We start from the raw sequence: 19988 nt of genomic DNA on the forward strand, positions 1-19988 counted from the left end.
TATTTTCATACCTTAGCAAGAAACATCTCTCTATTGACAACTGTATTCATTATCTCATATATTTATATCTGATAAAGCCTTTTACTTTGGTTTTCCTCATGAATCTTTGTGGATACATTTTTTGAGGATAACCTAATGCATTAACATCATTTATAATAGTAAAGTATTTACTGTTTCTGAAGCACTCAAATATACTATGTGGTTTTCAGAACAAGTAGAGGCTATAAAATGATAGCTGCACTGAAGTTAACAGCAATTAATTGGGCTTTTAAGGCCAAGACTACCTTTTCATGAGGAGTTTCTGGAATAACTAGTATGATGAGATTTTGGTGTATAATAAGGACTGCTTGAGAGCTATTTCTGTTAAAAAAAAAAAGAATTCAAGATTTCAAGGCTTCTACTCTTGACTTCTGTTCTATTAAAAACCTGGTGGAAAAACCCCTTTTGCCTACTCTTGCTTGACAATAGGATGAGCCTGCTGGCATAACCAGAGCTTCTTTCACTCCAGCAAGTAGAGATGGGAGCAGAGCCATGACTAAAACCTAATATTTGCTAATAGCAAACAATATGTCTTAAACAAAGCACTTTGTCAGGTCCCATAAAGGCACAATATATCCTGAATTCTACTTCCAAAGATAGTATGATTAAACATGTACCATCACAATGCAATGACCTAGAATTTTTATTGGTGGTAGTTATGCCTTAAAATTAATTTATAATACTGTACTCCTTTTTATGGCTGTTTTTTGCAGACTATAGTGAGCTATCTGTTTTAAAAGGGAAATACATGATGGACTAGGTATTTGACTGAGAACTAGAGTTGGCTGACATTAGGAATACCTTCAATATGATGAAGAACCACATAAAGTAATAACAAGGGCTATGAGGAGTTTGATTTGGCTTATCTGATGAAATCCAATTTTCTGATTCTGGTTTATTCTAGCACTTTGTATTTCTGTTGTATTCTTCTAAGAGGATACTCATGTGAAACACAGAAACAACTGTAGCTTACGGGAACACTGCAAATGCAAATCTGGTATTAGTAGCAATAATTTGCACAATTCTTTCTGAGGATAAAGACTATAATATCTCCCAAAAAATTTTCAATTTTCTGTAAAAGTCTGTAGTGCATTTTCACAAAGCTGCATTTTTTTAAGTCGTTAAATTGGTTTTTAGTAACCTCATACTCATTTTCAATTGAACAATTATTAAACTATAAAACAAAATTGCACAATTCCTAAAACTGTAGTCTGGAGTTTTACAGTCTGCTATAAAGTGCTGTATTATTATAATACACTAAAGATGCTCAGACTATTAAAACTTTTTTTTTAAATGAACCATAAAATATTTTATCATTGATGAAATAATTCTGAAGCATTATGCTCTTCAGCAGTATACATGCACAATATTTTGGTCTCATGAAAAGTATGCTAATCAAAAACCCACAGTTTAAACTATAATTCTAATGTGCAACATAAACCATGTCACTGTCTTTCAGGAAGAGTTTATTACACCCAATTTCAAGCATTAAAAATCAGAGTATTGATCATTAAATATAAGGTCCAGTCTTACAGAGAGATCTCCATGCCAAAGAAACTGAGTGTTAAGCACTGGTGATAACAACAGAGATGTTGTTCCTGTTGTAAAGTTTTAACTCCACAAATTTATTTCACTCCACAAATCACAACTGATCTTGTAAGGGGGCCTGATGTTCAACTCAGAAGTTCAACCAAGCCTGGTAGATGAGAACAACTTTTTCCTGACTACTGATGGCTGATGTCTCGTAGCAGCACTGATGTGTCTGAGCTATCAGGTTTGATCCTTGGCCACACCCTCTCACTGTTCCTCTCTCTTCAAAAGAGAGGCAAAGACTCCCTGCACACTTAGACATTCATCAGCTGTATGAACCACATCTTTAACTTCAGCAGGATTTCAACAAACTTGAAAACAAGCTATCCTGTGTGGTCCTGCAATTCTTTGGCAAAGAAGGTGAAAAGCTCAGTCTAGCTCTGAGTGGGAGCACCCACGCGACCATACCATGAACACACACACGTGTGTGTGCACATTTGTCACCGTCATGTTTTCTGAAAAATTTCTTTGCCCAGGATTTTGCTCCTGGGAAGCTGAGAAGCCTGAGACAAAAATGAAAACAAGAATTATCTGACTTGCTTCTTCTGTGTTTTGCTCCTTTGGAATGTGTTTGGACATTGTTTACCAACAGGTGATTGTTTCATTGCTTTCTGCTGTGAATTGTTTTGACTTAATGACCAATCAGTGCCAAACTGTGTCGAGGCTCTGGAAAGAGTCATGAGTTTTCTTTAGTATCTTTCTAGCCTTCTGTCTGTATCCTTTCTGTATTCTTTAGTACAGTTCAGTATTCTTTAATATAATACCGATAATAAAGTAATAAATTAGCCTTCTAAGAGCATGGAGTCAGATGCATCATTCCCTCATGCCATGGGGCACCCCACAAACACAACACACATTCCCTGCAAACCAGCCTGTGGCACTGGGAGCCACTGTCTGCACAGCAAGGCAGCTGGGCTGGGGCTGCTTTCCTGCCAGGAAACACCAGGATTTCCACACAGATTGAAAACCCCAACATGTCTGCATGATGTTACCCTCACCTCCTCTGGATCTGGCAGTAAATGCAGTAAATGACCACAGTCTCAGGGAATTGCACATCCACGCTTTCTGAGCACCCACTCCAGCATGGTGCTGAGGGCAACAAGGATTAACCTCCCTGAAACCAGTGTCAACAAAATCAATGGACAAAGCAGTATCTGTTGTGGCAAAACAGAACTTCATTTAGTGCTCCCTGAATTAGAGGTGTAAGACTAAAGATGAAACTTTAAAAGTTAGCCCTGTCAGATCTTAATCTGTATACACAAAGCACTCAAGACTTCTTTAGGTACAAGGGACTTGCCCTAAAGCAAATTAAAGACATTGCTTTTTAGCAGAAAAGCTGCCAATAAGTGTTCTCTAAATCACTCTTACCAGCAGGCTGACCCCATTATGTCAGCTAATCTTGGAAATACAGGAGGTAGATTTAAATCTTTTCATAGAAAACATTAAGTCTTTTTTTTTTTTCTCCTTTCTTTTGGTTCTGGCACAGCATTGGGAGTTTTATATCGTTGTCCATCTTTTGCCCCAGACTATATCTTTCTGTGTAGTTGGAATGCCCAGAGGAAGAAGTCCAAGCAGGACCTTCCCAAGGGATAGAGCAGGCAAGGCATTTGAAAAATCAGTGCTTGTATATCACAAAAAGTTCCCAGGTTGTGTGAGGGAAGGGGGAAGGAGGGTGCCAGGTGTATGGGTGAGTTAACAGCGGTGCTCAGGGGATAAAACAAGCCTTGTCCCCACCACAGTGCTCCATCTCAGCAGCTGTGCCATTCCCTCACCCACACACTGCCTGTGCTTCCTGCTTGTGCTCACCCACCACCCAATTACCAGCCCGTGGAGATCCACACCTGCTGTGGCCTGATCCTCAGAATGCTGCACAGGAGCTTTTAACCCTCTCCAAACATCTACATAATGCTTTGAAAAATGGTATTTAGCACCTGGGAAGCAACATTAAGCAGTTAGAGAGGGTACTTAACCCACCAGATTAGCAGCTCCCTGCACAGTGCTGAAGGTCTGCACAGACAGATCTCCAGGGCAAAAGCAGAGTAATTCTCAGTCTCAGTCACACTCAATTCTTGCTCTCCTCAAGAGTAATGTGAGCCCTCTCTCCTGTTTTTGTCCTAGGATTCACCATTATAAGTATTTTTTTTAAATCACAAGTAGTACACGAATTTGTGGAAGAGCAGCTTGCATTATGGCCCACATCTGCTAAAAACACCCACTAATCTTACATGCCAATAGAAAGAATTGATATATTTAAGTATCCAGATTTCTCTTTCCCAATGTTCCCCACAAGATGTTTGATATTTTCAATTTCTATCTCATAGTTTTTAAATTTTGCTGCTGAGAGCACAACAATATTTACATACTGGACTTGTCTTCAGTCCAAAGGGTCATGGATCTCAATTATATCTCCCCATTGCTACATTCTTCAAAAGCACAAAAATCTTAATTTCTCTTTGAATGCTGGCTATCCAAAGCAAGAGCAAGACATAATAAATATGAGAAAACAAAGTATAGAGCTAGCTAGCAAGACTTGGATGCATATATTTACTTAAATGTCCTTAACCATCTTGACTTCTACAATTTTTGTCTTTTGCAAAACATCCTTTAAAATATTATAGAAACCCCGTGTGGGAATCTGAGTTTTTTATTTATCTCTGCAATGACCCAGGAACAACTGGTCTAATCTATCACTTGAGGTTCATTTCATTATCATCCTTCAGTTCTATCCATCTCTCCTAAATGCAAAGGCAGCCTTTTTTTGAAGAATACATGCTGTGAGTACACATCCAAACTCATTCTTTTGTCCCTTTCAAATAATCCAACACGATGGTTCAGGCAGTGGGGGTAGAACATGAGACTGGAAGACCAGAACCATTTTTTGACTGGCATACTGAATGCAAGTTATGACTGAAAATGAAGGATTAACATATATGTCAGTTAAATAGAAAACATCAGAGTGAAGCCACCAGAAAAAAAAAGATAGGGTTGGCAATTACTTAATAAAATCTGCCTGCATAAGGAACATGCTGCTGGGATTCATCTTCCTTTTTGTTCACAATACTTTATGTTATTTTTATATGGTGCTAAGGATTCTTTGCAAGATGTCAAGCCCTTCAAATATACTTAAATTTAGCATTTTGTATAAACCTAACTACTGTTTACTGTGTTTAGCAAATTCTGTTAGAAGTCAGGTTTGTAAAAAGAGTTTAAAGGATTCTTGAATAAATCAAGCATCTTCCTGGCAAAGATAGAATGCTGACTTAATTGAGGGACAGAAAAAAAGAGTATCTCACACAATCCATGTATATGTAAACATAAAGCAAGCAGATTTCAGAAATAAACATTTTGCTGTATTGATTTGAAGTAAGATAATACCCCACAATAGGATGAATTGCAAATTCTCATAGCAATGATAAGTTCAAATGAAGAACAACTTCTAAGCAGCATCACTAAAATAAACATTATTTTAAATTCCAAATCTTCAACAGGTTTTTGAAGTAAATATTGAGTACAGGTAAACAAAATTATCTCGTATTTTCTTCAAGCATTCCCCACCTTTCAGATTCCCAGGTTTGCTTGTGCAGGAGAACACGGCACAGCAACAAAACCATGGGTGCACTCCTGCTCCTCACACGACCATTCTGAACAAGTCAGAGAGAAATGTATCAAAAATTGCTCAGTCAGTGCTGCTCCTGGCAGATTGGGTTAGTGCCCTGTATTTTACAGCCCCGGGAGGTTGGTATTGCTCATTTCTGTGCCATATTATACTAATCAATCACTTCCTGCTCTTTCTTCCATTGCTGTATTTCTTTCTCTGGCAATTTATACTAATCAATCACTTCCTGCTCTTTCTTCCTTTGCTGTATTTTTTAACCCACTAACTAGAATATGCAGCCCTGTTGCATCTCAATGACCACTTCCCTAGCCCTCCTCTGCCGTTGTCGTTTTGTGCTGAGACTGATGCTTGTAATTTGACTTTTCACAGCGTTCAGGCTATATTGCTTTTTAGAAACCTTTCAGCTCAGCTGCTAAGCATATAGAAAAGCTTTTGGCCGCACTAGTTCATGTTTTGAAAACACTACAAAGGCATATTTTTATGGGAGGAGAGGCTTGGAATGAATACCCTTTTCCAAGTGCAACATGAATACCAGTTCTTTTATAAAATTTGCATTAGGGTTTAAGTCTCACATGCAAAGTGGCACCATACTGTCCAAAAAACATAGATTTCTTTTTAAAAAATTGTGGGCTTGTTTTGGCTCTGTTCGTAAGTTACTTTTTGAAAAACGCATTAAAATATTAGAGCTTTGTTCTTTGTGTTTCAGTTCTGACAGAAGGAAGTGGTAGGCATAGAATATTGTGCTTCACAGGAATAAAACTGCTTGGTTCACATAACTTCAGTGACATTTTAGTGCAGACTTTATCTACAGTTTCTACCAAACACCAGAGATCCTTTATTTAAAGGAACCTAATTTCCCTACCAACCTTTATTTCTTGTGCCAAGTACTTCGGGGGGTACCCTTGAAGTCAAAGCACAGCTTTAAACCAGAGCTGATAAACTCATGTGGGATGTGACTTCAAAATTCCACAGTAACAGGAGGAAGGACAGGGAAGAATTTAAGTAATTTTCAAAACACAAGAACATCTATTCAGGCCTAAGGAACATTTGCAAATTCAAGTGAATCCAATGGGATTTGTGATCATTTGCCATTTCTTCAGTTCTTTATTTATTATGTGTACTTTGGTAGCATCTGGAGGCCTGACTCTACAGGGGGCTGTACAAACACTGAAGGAAAAAGTGATCTCTCCCATAACACAACTTTTTAATATAACATGAAGTGACTCAATAACATCCCATCAAGGTCCTGTTCTAAATGCAAGATATTCCAAGTTTTAGTCTTTAAAAGGCTTTGTTTCATTCAGCATATCCTACTTGTTTAAATGACTATTGCAAATAGCAATATATGCCTGTCTCTTTTTATCAATAACTTACAAAGCTCAAATAATAATGAATGCACAGATGAGAAAAACAGAATTAAAACAGAAGGACCTAAACTCAGCACCCTCTATCATTAACCCCCTGTACTTTGTGACTCTGAAATGTCCCTCATGTTGATACAGATACAATTTTCCAATGCAAAATAGATGCAGGAACTGGAAAAGGATGAAGAAGAGAGAGTGGTGCAGGAAAAAATTAAGAAGTAAAACATACTTCTCAGAAATAAAATCTTTCTGGTACAGTGAACATGGAACCATTCAATATTAAGAAAACAAAGTGAATTTTTTTTATAGGAAGTGAAAAATCAATGCTTTAACAGTGAAATCCAGAGATACAGAAAGTATTATTTTATTTACCAGCTGAGACCTTAAATCTTGGACACTTATATTTGTGTCACATAGCAATTTTCCTTCTGTAAAGACAAAAATAAACAGGACAAGCTGATCTATCCCTGCTTGACCTAATTTTGTATTTAAACCACCAGAAATTTTTACAGCCCGATTCCAATCTGGCCTAAGGATGTTTTCATTTTACATTTCCTACTGACTTCTTCCTGCCTTGAGTCTGCTGTCTTCTCCTGCCCAAGTCCTTCAATCTTTCAAAGATTGTCTTTCAAAACTGTCTTCAGCAAGTGGTGAGCCTCTAAATCCAGGATCAATGATCCACTGTCAATAGCCTAATTTAAGTGTCAAAGAAAGTCACTACAGCCATTGGCCAAAATCACATCATGACCTCCACCTCAGTTCAGCAGAGTGCCTGATTCAAAAGTTTTATCTTTGTCCAGCTTCTTCAATGTGTAGCTTGCAGCACCATATGTTCTATAATATCCAGACCTACTCAGCCAAAAAACCTTCTTGAGTTTAATAACATAAGAAAGAAGGCAGCAGGACATGCTAGCTCACATTAAGAGTTCCCTCTGAATTAGGAGTACTCAAGGGATTAATTTAATCTGACATATCCTGGCAGGATTTGGAGAGTGCCACATTCATATTCAAACCTGTGATAAGAAATTAAATACCATCCCCTGTTTCTGAGACAGCAAGGCAATAAAGTCCACTTTGAGATATGCAAGTTCCTGATTAAAATAAGAGTGCCTGACAGCTCACAACATATGCAGCTTGTAGCTACACCACGGGAATAAACAGATATTCCAGTTTAGGCAGGCATCTAGTTAGGCAGAGCGAGACTCCTCGACAGGTACCTATGAAAAACTTTTATTTATGCACAACAAGAAGTATAAAACTCTTACCTGCAGGTTTGCACATGCTGGTGAATCGTTGTGGGAGGGAATTTCGTTGTTGGTGGTCTCTGACCCTGTGTTTCTGAGTCTGGAAGCTGTCGTGGTTGTGGCTGTAGTGGTCTGTACTGGTAAGATTGGCTGCCAGACATTCACATCAGTGCCATTGCCAAAGGCCTGAATTGCATTTTCTGTGAAAATAAATTACAGGCAATTTTCTATTTCTAAAAAAAAAAAAAAAAAAGAAAGGCAAAAAGCAGAACTGAGTTGTTTTTTATTGCTGTTATTATTATTATTACATTTTAAATGTGTATTTGTAGAAACTCAATTTTATGCTGAAAAATGTGTCTTATTTTTGAACCTATCAGAAACATGAACGGAAAATCTGGGGTCACATAATTATTTGGTGCAGCCTCTTCTTTGTAATGTTTCCAGTAATTCTTGACAGAAGCTTTAAGACTTACCATAATCATATTTGTTACCATCCCGAAGACTCAAAAATTTACTTTCAACATTTAAAATACAGTTTGAATGTCATGTCCTAATTCAGGCAGGTGAAGTTACAGAGCAAACTAAAAACAGAGAACTGGATAAATATTTATTTCTACAGCTTGTTGTAGTAAAACTAATATGCCTGTAACTACAAAATAGTTTAACTAAGGCAATCTTTTCCTTACCATTTTCAATCAAAATCTGCATAATTGGGTGAGGGAAACATGGTTAAACTAAAACTTTAGAATATAAAAGTTAAAAAGCTTATCACAGTTTCACAGGATTAAAGAGTGTGTTTATAGCAAGAGTAAATTGGTTGGAGTTTTTTTATAAACAAATAGAAAAACAGTTCTTAATCAGGTCTTTGGGGATTCAACAAGGATTTGGGGATTTCTTATTTCAAATTCTTTGTACAAGAAATCAAACAATTTCACTGGGGACTAATATGTAGAAGTTATTAACACTTCTTCTCAGTGCCATTCCTTGCCTTATAAAATAATTTACATGTAATTTTCTTCTGAAAAAGATGTATTTTATTCTGATATTAGTTCTCAGAACTTCAAGATGCAAAGAGAAGAACTTGTAAAAAGCACCAGAATGAGCTGCATTAATGGAGACAAAGTGGGAAGAGGGGTATGATAAGTTTTCTTGTGTTTCCCTGAATAAGGCAATATAAAAAGCAGTATTTCCTAAAATAATAGTAACTCTTTGTTTCCACTGTTGCAAGAATGGCCACAGAAATACCTGCAATCCTTCCAGTTTTCAAAGTAACAAGTGGCCTTTACAATTAGTCTTCAATTATTTCATATAAGCATAATTGATGATCCTTATGACTCTCTTCCACCGTGAAATATTCTGTGATTCTATGACAGAATCACAGAATTGTTTGGGTTTAAGGAATCTTTCAAGGTCTTCCAGTCCAGCCCCACTGCAATGAGCAACTTCAATTAGATCATTGTTGTAAATGTCCCAAATAACAGGTTTGTTTTCTATTTTGAAGGGGAAATATATTGAAAAACAGACTAGCAAGAAATTCCTAGTTTCTTCCTTCTGTGGAAAAAGAAGTTTTTGTGTTGTATAAAAGAAGTGGGAAGAATTTTAATGACATTTTCTCCAGGCAGTGGAAGTCCCACTAATGAAAATAAAAATTTTTAAAAATTCCTATTCTATGTGAAAGACAAAACTTTATAGAAAATCCAGAAACACCTTTAATTTCTTCCTGAAGAAGACATTATCTTGCAGCTAGGATGACATAATTTGTCTCCCAGTAACCTCCAATGCCTTTGATTTGTCTTCATTAATGCTTTTGTACTGATGGCAAAAGAAAGGACAAGGAATCGCTCTGTCTTTATGTTCCAAAAGGAACCTGCAATACTCTAGAAATTAATGCATTCACAAATGAATAAAATCTGAGCTACTGCAATAGATATAAATGGCAACTGCCATTAGGCCTGAAGGTCTGATGGCATATTGTTAAATTTTACCCCTCATAAAGTTTGAACTCTTTTCTCTTTTTCTTTTGTTAAATGAACTTGAGTAATTGATTCGTTCTTCCAAAGCTTAATAAATAGTGCATCACAGAGCAACTCAGGTTTCTGTGCACAGAACTCCCTGTGCCTTCACTGCAATGCTGTCTCTTGAGAAGCTACCAATGGGGATTTTCAGACCCTCAAGTAAAATACTGAGCCCTGCCTCAGCATCAGCTCAAGGCTGTAGGGCTGGATGGGCCAGTCTGGATCACCGAGTTCATTTTACTGTTTTGGAGAGAAGCAATGATACCTGCTTCTTTGCATAAGCTGATGAAATATGACTTTTAAAACCACTTTTACCCTCAAAACTCCTTCTGGAAGCCTATTTCTTAACTTTAGTCTGATGGTTTCAAATTTTTCCATTTTAAGCCTAAATATGTATGGCCAATATCTCCATTTTTGATCTTATGCCAACGTTGTCCTGCAGGTGAAGTAATCCCTTCCCCTCCTTGGGTTTGCCCTGGTAATGCAATTTCAGAGGACAATCACGTATCCTTTCAACTTCTGTTCTGCTAGGCTAGGGAAGCCAAGCTCTTCTGGTCTCCTCATTTATCTGAAATTAAAACTCTGATGCACACTCCACATCATCCAATTATGCTGCTCCAGGCAGACAGGAAATTTGAAAAGAGAACCTGCCAAAATTGACTCCACTGAGCCATTCTGAAATTTATAATAGTCCCTAATTTGGAAGTGAATCTGACAGAAAAAAAAAAATCAATAATTTAACAAAATCTTTACAATAGTTACTATCCAGGCTTGTGTTAAAACCAGGCATCCGAGATCCAATATCCTAAAAAAAATGAAGTTGGCTGTAAATTGCAAGCACAATCCAATTTATACTTACTCACGGCAAATCCTTCATATCCTAACTACATGTCTTTTTTATATGAACTTCTTAAATTATACAGAAACCCCTCAGGTGCTGCAATTCCATGGTAAAGTTGCTGCCTGACTGTTAGGCTCCAAATATGCCCTGCAATGTAAACATATTTCAATATCATACAACTTTGGGTTCTATTTTTTTCCCCAGGAGTTTCTCATGTTTGAAATCATGGCCACAAAGCACAGTATCAGGCAGATTTGCTCATTCTTTTAATTTTTACACCTACAACAGAACCCCGCTCGACAAAGTGCACAGTGATGGCCTCAATGTCTCGTAACACGCTTAAGCAGTAGAGGAATTCCAGAAAACACTCTGCAACTCGTTAAAAGACACCTAATTTCGTACTCACTAAGGCATGTGTTGTCCTGGAAGAAATTCAGAAATTTCTTGCACTCCTCCTCGTCGTTGCCGCTGTTGCTGCAGTCGCACCATGGGGCCACGCTGAGGCTGCTGGAGTCGATGTAGTTGGGGGTCATCACGGTGCCTGTCACAGAGTGAGCACAGCACTGTCAGCAACCTCTGCACTGTGTCAGGGTACCAGTTGTGGGTTTCTCTGGGTCTGGATTGAAGGCACTTGAGACAGTAGCTCATGTTCAGACTCAGGTGTTTATTATTTCTTATCAGTAAAACAGTCTCACTACTGTGAGTTAGCAGCTTTTCATTAGCAGGCACAAAATGGCTAAGATTCTTTGTTATAAGGTCTTTTAAGACTAAACTGTCCAATTAAGAACTGACACCTAGATTATTTTCCCTTTTAACCCAATAACTGATCCCAAAGAGCCCACAATGCAGACTATTCTGCCCAATTACAAAATGCCACCCAAACCCATGAAGAAGAAGGAAGAAGAAACCCAGGACGACACCCTGTGCCCTCCATCTCCCTTCCATCCACAACATGATAAAAATCCCAATACCTAAATTTCTCACCAAGTGATACACCAACACTACTCTCTACAATCTATTCCACACTTTTGTGGATTCTAGTTTATCCTGAAGTGTAGGAAACTTTCTCCATGAATGAGGGTCAAAGTCAGTGCTCCCCTGGGGGTCAGGGCACCCCAGAGCAGACAGAGAAATATTCCCGGTGCTCTGGGTTTCCACAGCACTGGAACATTCCTTGCACCCTAAGATGGCAAACAGCCCTTGGGAAGTCATGCATTCGGGGCTGGATTCACCACACAGACCCAGAGCAGGGCTATGACCCACAGATTTGACAGCTCCTGGCTCCTCTCAGCCTCTGACACCCAGCCCTGGTGCTGTATTTCACACCCTCTGCTGTTTGAATGCAATCACTTTAGGGACTGTAACACGATTCACACACTGAAGACACATTTCTTCCCTCCAAAAAGGATTCCCATAGAGAGCTGCATCAGCAGAACTGACACGTAGAAAACCATAGCAGAAGGAGGGATGGGCTGGGAGAAGGTGAGCTCCTCTTTGAAAAGCTTTGCTGCCAAATCAAACACACGTGGACTGTCCTTAGAGCTGCACTTAAAAATCTTTTAGGATTTTCCTTCCTCACTTGTGTTTTTTCTCATTTTAATTCTAGCTGCAAATAAATGGCTAAAATGGTACCAGACCTGTGCTTCCTCCTTGAGTCTGCAGCCAGACTGGAAAAACATTTCTGAAATGCATGAGCAAAGAGAATGCTGGTGATGCTGAAGGGAGCCCTGGCACATCTTGGACCAGTGTTAACCCAGGATGCTCATAAGGGACCTGCCAGTAGAGTGGGTTAGGGTGATGAACAGAGCAACAACCAGCATGCATGAAAAGGTACAGCAGATTCTTTGCAGGTAAAAAACTATTATTAATCCTGCTGCTTCACTACTTCTTCAGTAAAGTGATTATTTCCTAAAAATTGTCAACAACTTTCCAACCACAGAATCATTCTAACTCTGTTACGAACTCTTGGGTAAATATTCTCCCATTTATATGCCAGTGAAAGGCAACCGAGAGTGAAATGAAACCAAAGCAGGCATTTTGTGTCCTGAAAGATGTACAGCAAGTGTTCATCCCTCATCTGGATCAGGAAACTGCTGTATGATGAGCACTTGCTGAAACCAGTAGTGTCACTGAATGCATTACCCCAGCAGGTCAGATATTTCAAACTGTCCTAAGGACTGAGAAGTTCCAATCTTTATTTTATTTGTCTGACCAAAACGGAAAAATTAAATAAAAAGGGGAAGGTATTCCAGACCTGAACAGCTGCCAGCTGCTTCAGGGAACATGTTCCTCACTGGATAATTTGCAATCCTAGGACAGGTCATATATTGTGAGGAAATGTGATCACATCTCCTCAAAACTGACATCAAAGTAGTCATTAAGAAGATGGAATAGATGAAGGACAAATGTTAGAGACCCAAAGTGTACACGAGGAGAGAAAATTTGGTCCACAGGTCCAGGGTCCAACAGTCTGCAGTAACAGACGGGAAAGGGCTATCAAACGTCAAGCTAAAAAAAGGAACATTAGGAATAGCACAAATCACAGAGTGATGTCTAATAGCCTTTCAGTCACCAGGCAGTGCTGGGAAATGAACAAATCAACATGCAAACTGCCTCATGTGTGACGTGGGAGACAAAGGACAACAGGCACTAGGGCTGGCCTGAGGAAGACAGTAATGGATGTGAAAATGAATGTGGTCCCTTTGTGAGATTCACAAAAAGCATCTTTTCTCTCCTTTTGGGATGTTCTTAAATTTCACTATAATCCCATACCTTTGGCTTCCTGCAGCTTTTAACAGATAGTTGCACTAATAATTGCTTGAATTCTACATGAGATTGGTACATGAGTAAACAGCATGGTTCAAAATTCATTAAAAGGAGATAGAGAATTTAGTAAAATAGGCAAATTTAATTTGCATTGTTAATGAAAACTGGACAGTAGATAAATAAGAAGAGGGATGATGTTAAATTAAAATAAAACACATTAAAATGTCTCTCCCTCATCCATGGAGGGTGAGTTCAGAACACTATTTCAGCCTTGCAACATGATCTGAAAAGAAGTGTGAGAAAGAGAAAATCAAGAGGATTTTACAAATGGAAAGAAAATAGTAGGCTGAAAAAAAAATTCTAATTAGCAAATGCTTAGTGAAGGGTTGAAAAAACAAAAAGGTACTGAGGAAATTAAAAAGGTCACTGAGGTAAGACTTTCTTATCACAAAGAGGTAATAAGGTAATTAAAATGGGTTAAGACAGGGGTTAAAAGTGTAACAGATACCAAGGTACAATTAGGGTTGATGAATACAGGAAAGACAGGACAAGGAAAGTGTGTACACAGCACACAAACTGTGCATCCAGCAAAAACAGAGTGGCTGAAAGAGCAGCTAGTAGAAAATCAGTCTGTCATTTAAACCTGGGGGCAGATGTGAAGCCAAGCAGATTATATGCTTGGTTTCCTGGGGTGGATTTTCATTTTTCCCTGTGACGTGTGTGCCTTTCCCTTCCCCCCCCCTCTCCACTAGCTGGCATCTTGGAAATTCTGCTGATGGACACTAAGGGATCAGAGAAACCAGGGTAAAATAGGACATGCTTGGTTTTCTGAGCTCTACGTATCAAACAGCTATGGGATGGTCTCAAAGGTCAGCAGTGAGACCTCCACAATTTAGACAAAAGCAGAGCTGGCCTGAACACAGCCCAGAGGTTGCTCAAATTTGGGTGAATTAACAAGGAGAAGGATGGTGAGTCCAGGAGAAGGGACAAGGGGCTGAAGTTTCTTTGGCCCAAAGCAAGTCCAGCTTATTCACACAAACTCTCATGGAATTCCTGGGAATAAGAGGGAACTTGGATGGATTTTGCTCAAGACATGGGAAAATGTGTCAGAAAGTGAATGCTAAAGCAGATCTTGAAGTCAGCACTTAAGAGCAAATCTTAATTCATATGGGAGTGCAGAGGGTCCAGATGGCCTAGCCAGGCTGTAACCAAAGCACTGACTCAACTGTGGCTAATCACAGTTTCCTTTTATGTTGATTATTTTTTATACTTTTCTGATAGTTAAAAAGAAAATATTAGCTTATCCCTATACTACAACAAGGAGCCTAAAGCAATGAATTGAGGTTTTTCAACTTCCTGTAAATTGTCCACATCTTTAAAATTATATACATAACATCCTGATGCAAATACTCAAGCAGCTTCTAAAGACTGTTCTCCATTTGGTTAATAAAGCACCTCACACAAAAGCTGTGACTGGCTCTATTTCCATTTAAGGTCATTCATTTTAGGTGGGATTCCACTAATTTCAGTGAAGTTAACTCTCATTTACATCCCTATATTTGAGGAAAGACTCATATTCACTGTAACTTCCATAGAGAAGCCTCAGTTTCCTGAACAAACTCTGTGGAGGTGCAATTTTTGCTACATTTAATGAAATGACTAAATGAAATAATATTTTATTTTAATGAACAATAGTTCATCTTAATTAAATGGAGATCCTGAAGCTCTGATGGATGAATGGATTTGTAGCAGCTTCTTACCACACAGAAGTCTAACTCTTCTTCTTGTATTTTATATCTATTAAGCAGACATTTGAAAGATTATACTGCTGATTTCTGCCTTACTCCACTTTCACAGCAGATTGATATCAGAAGCAGGAATTTACTGCTTCAGCACAAGAAACGTTTTTGGTAATTTCTTGATTTAACAGAATTACTACTAAGAAGCAGAAACTCTCCTAACACCAGTCAGCTCCTCTTTTGCAAGTCTCCAGGGGGTAGCAGGAAGAAAGAAAAATGTGCATTTTTCCCTTTGAAAAGTAGATCTTTTGATTTGAACTCCTTAGACCCATTCCACATTTCTGATGTGTGACAGTGTTTTGCAAGATGGTCGCCCCCATTCCAAAAAGAGGAACTGGGTGATTTTTGGGGTTAAACTGAAAAATAAAACCAACAAAACTGCCAGTAAAACTCTCAGGGTCCAGCAAGAACTTGGCAGCTCTTAGCCAGAAGTATCTGTGAGTAGTAGTTACTCCTTGCCAGCAGCCAGACTTCCTAATCTCATTGACAAGATCAGATTTCAAGGCTATTCAATTCTCTGTTTGAGAGTCAAATGACAGTCTGTCATAACTGCTCAGATGTTATAGCCTTTGCATACTGTCTTAATCTCTTCAGTGGTAGAAGAATATCCTTTGAAGCCATCACATCTCATTTTACCCATTGCCACATGGGCTTACCTCACTTGTTAACTGCTAGAGTAGTAAGAATGGTAACAAGAAGTCACTGAGGATAGCTTTCAGTCATTTTTCAGCAAACCCAACCTATTCTAGAAATATTTTCATTTCGATCTTATCTCCAGAGACATTTATTTAACAGCAGGATCAGCTTCAGGGCCTCAGCTGGCACCTTCATGCCCAACAGAAGGGGATATTACTGCACTGCAGCAGGTGCAGGCTGCAAGCTTAAAAACACTTTATCTGGTAGCCTTTCAAATTTATTTGTTTCAGAGTTTTGACATTCACTTATTATTTATTGCCCAACTATGATATTTCTACCACACATTCAACTTCTTGACACGATCTCTTTCTTTCAGGAATCAAATACTGAAGGTGGCATGTGGAATCTGGCTTCCATAAAGGCATCCTTGTGCATGCTGACACAGGAAGGTGACAACAAACAAAAATAACTACACTGGGAAGGGAAGAGGATTTCAGATTTGGTCTCAGCTCATCTCACTGACAGGCATCTCTGAAAACTGACAGGCATCTCTGAAAACACCTAAGAGTGGACAGAAGGATATCATGGAAAGAACAGCAGCTGGAACTGATAAAAGGCTGGATTGATCTATTGTTTCATATCTCAGATTCAGGTACCTTTCTCTGAAGGTGTTTACCCAAACTTGTGATGACAGCTGCAATATCAATCAAGCTGCACTTCCACTTGTTAACTTCCTACTCCTTACTCCTGTCTACATTCAACCCTCTAAATAAGCTTTACTTTTTAAGCTTGCATTTATTTCAAGTTCAAGCACCTTTCTCTCCTCATCTTCCATCCTTAATTTTCTTGCCATGTACAAGCTTACCCCAAGAATCTCCGTAAGGTAAAGCAGGGCCACTCCATGTAGGTGCAGAAACTGGCCTGGTGTCATATCATACAGCATTATATTCCAGCTTTAATTTCACACAGGCCTTCCAAATGCAGTTTGGGGTTTTTTTCTCTTGAGCAAGCCCCCACCCTTCCCTGCCCTCTTACCAATGAGCCCCGAGTAAGCGAGCAGGCAGTCAGCATAGTTCTCCTTCAGACAGCCACTAACAGAGCGTGACTCAGGCTGGCAGTTTGTGAAGAAATCTGCAAGGCGAGATCTGCAACGGGAAGAAAAATGTGTATCTTTGAAAGTCAAGCCTGAAGGCATTCTTACCTTTTACACTCTGTTTTTGGACAAGGCTTAATATTCTTTAACTTAAATGCATATTGGACACATTTCAGCTATTGAGAGTCTCTTTCTAAGACACATCTCTTTCCAGAGTCTATTTTTGAAGTCAGAGCAAAAAAGCGTAACAAAACAGTAAAAAGGGAACAGAACAGGGAAATGCCTGCCCTTGACTAAAAGAAATGTTCTGCATTTTCATGCCAAGAAAAAAAGACAAAGACTGATTTTATCATATGAGGAGTCATTTTGCCTGGATCTGAACTCCAACTGGAGTCTTTATTCAGAGCACAGCTTCTGCTGTTTTACTGATTACACAAAGCTGTATGTTTGTGCTCACAGAGCAAGCAAGACTCTTCCTGCAGGACTGGAAGCAGGACCTGCTTTGGTGGTGTCCCATGTTTCCAGAGTGGGCTCACCCTGTCCTGGCCTGGCCTGCAGCAGCAGCTGGGGCAGCCTCCGCACCCCCAGATCCACAGAGATCTGTTTGTTCTTGTAAAACCTGCATTTATCCAAACTCCAGAGTACTGGCTCCAGGGCTGAGATGAAAGGAAAGTGTGCTCTGCATGGAGTTCTGCTGCTGAGTGGCCACTTTATCCTCACTCACCTCAGCCAGCCCTTGGCCAAGGAGGGGAGAGCACCGATTCCATGCAGGAGGTGCTTCAAGACCAGGAGTGAAGCTGTACTGTGATCAACTGATCACTACCCTGTTGGAAATTAAAAGGACTAACAGGATCTCTTCTAAATTTGTGATTTAAAGGCCACATAATGCTCCCATTCACGTCTGTAAAATTTGCAAGGCATTGATGAGGTGGGTCAAGGTCAAACATCCTACAGGCACTCCTCTGCTCATCTTACCCTTATAATCTTGGAGTAGTGATTTTTTTTTATTTACAAAGTGTTATTTACTCCTTCATCTATGGAAAAAAAAAATCACCTCCCTACTTCAATCTTCTCTTCTGTGAAATAGGTATAAAAATGTTCTTTTGCATCTGACAACCCACAGTAATGTCTCAGGATAAGATGCTTAATCTTTGCAAAGCCCTTTCAAAATCAGAATAGTACAATCTATGAATTTTCATTACTGCTCCAGTATTATGCAGATTTGCAATATAAATGCTCTTTTTCAGTTTTGCAACAACCCCACAAAAGTTAGCAGAAACAAGTGATTTGCAAGTGATTTACTTTATTTGTTTACATGCTCCAGAGACTAATTATCTTTGTATGCTTTATTGTTTTACCTACCCCAGAATGGGACTGGATACACATCATTAATTGGCCTGAAGTAACGATGGGCAAACATCAAAAGATTCAGAGGCTTAGTTTGAGAAAGCATCCTATAAATAAACTCCATGCAACCTATACCTGAATATATGAGAGCTGCTCTCATGGCCTTATTTTAGTTTCATCTCTCTCTAACTGTACTGACACCAGCAAACCCATGGTTGCCTTCAAGCCACAGTCAACCCTAAGCTTTTCACCCCCTCTCTTGCCTTATTTAACCACTTAACCTTGAGATGGAAATCTGTACCCAGTTGCCTTTATTAGCTTTAAAAAGTCAACCTCTCTAGCAAACTTTCATACCCACATATATATGTGTGTGTATATATGTATGTATACATATATTTCTAAATTTACATAAAATCCCTGCTTAGCTGGTGAATAGATACTGTACCTGCCAGGAGACAGGCTGAGAGGAAATGGGTCTCAATATATGGAAAGAGATAAATGGCAGCACCAGGAAGAAAATCTGGGACAGGAAACCCTCTGTCACTGCAGTGATTCCTCTCCCAGTCAGTAATTAAGATAGTGGCTCAAATCCAGCTTTTGGATCAACTGGGAACAAAGAGAGTTGATAGTTTCCAAGGATTTTTCAAATTCTACTAATTCCTGGATGAAGTCAGGTTTAGAACACAATAGAGCCTATTACATCTATCTAGTATGAAAAACCTCTGCCATGGTAGAAGGGGCAAGCCTTCTGCATATACAGTATTCTTGTATTTCTAAAACAAAGTAGCTCCTCAGATCTAAATTTCATTATTTATGTGACCACAAATAAATCTTTTTGGCAATGGATTATACAATTGGCATCTTGATAATCCTGAAAACACTTCTTGCAATCATTTCATCCTTCTTGAATGTCCAGTTCTCCCTTAGGTTATTAGGTGCACTGGTCCAGAGATCATTGAATACATTCCTCTTTTCTAAATGTTTTTAAGGACTGATAACCATGGAATAAGCCCAGTCATTTACTACCCAGCCTACCTAAAGAACTTATTTGTTGTATACCCTAAAGGAGGCTAAAGATAGCTCTGCTGATCTCTTTTGCATACACCTTGATTTCCATGTGAATTTCTGAAGAACTTTTGAGCTCATAAAAAGTAATGATGTGACAACATTGCACATTTAGGTTTTCATAAGTCAAATACAGTTCGGATAGCTCTGGTCTGAGCATTACTGGACATTATCACACAACCCTTCCCCAGCCAGTCATCCAAATTTCACACAACCCAAGCTCACCCTCTCCTGAGCTGTTAACCACACCTGATACTTATGTGGAGTCACTTGCACTGGAGATGAAGTTAAGGCCAGAAATAAAAGCAGAGACCTCCATCTGCCATAAAATACTGCAATACTTTCAGTGAAGATCTGCTGATAACACCCACTGAAGATCTACCCCCAAACACTTCCAGCAGACTGGCAGTGATGAAAGTGTGCTCATCAGTGAACACCACAACAGTGGTACTGCTATTTATCCAGAGAGACAGACAAATTAGCCTAATGAGAACCATTAATCCTAAAGTATTGCACATGAATATTAAGAACTGTTTGGGTAAAAGAGACAATCCTTTCAGGGATGCAGAATCA

The 19988-nt window shown here is 39.0% G+C and overlaps 1 protein-coding gene across 1 annotated transcript in view; it reads right to left on the reverse strand.

The window, feature by feature from the left end:
- Positions 1-19988, reverse strand: part of GFRA1 (GDNF family receptor alpha 1) — a 139127-nt gene that overhangs the window by 22438 nt on the left and 96701 nt on the right. The window contains 3 exon segments of the mRNA XM_071446101.1: positions 7875-8053; positions 11116-11250; positions 16946-17055. Of these exon segments, the coding sequence (XP_071302202.1) occupies positions 7875-8053; positions 11116-11250; positions 16946-17055 (424 nt within the window).

The sequence above is a fragment of the Agelaius tricolor genome, unplaced genomic scaffold (assembly GCF_023055355.1).
Source record: "Agelaius tricolor isolate 1412-34295 unplaced genomic scaffold, bAgeTri1.0.p SCAF_22, whole genome shotgun sequence".
NCBI lineage: Eukaryota > Metazoa > Chordata > Aves > Passeriformes > Icteridae > Agelaius > Agelaius tricolor.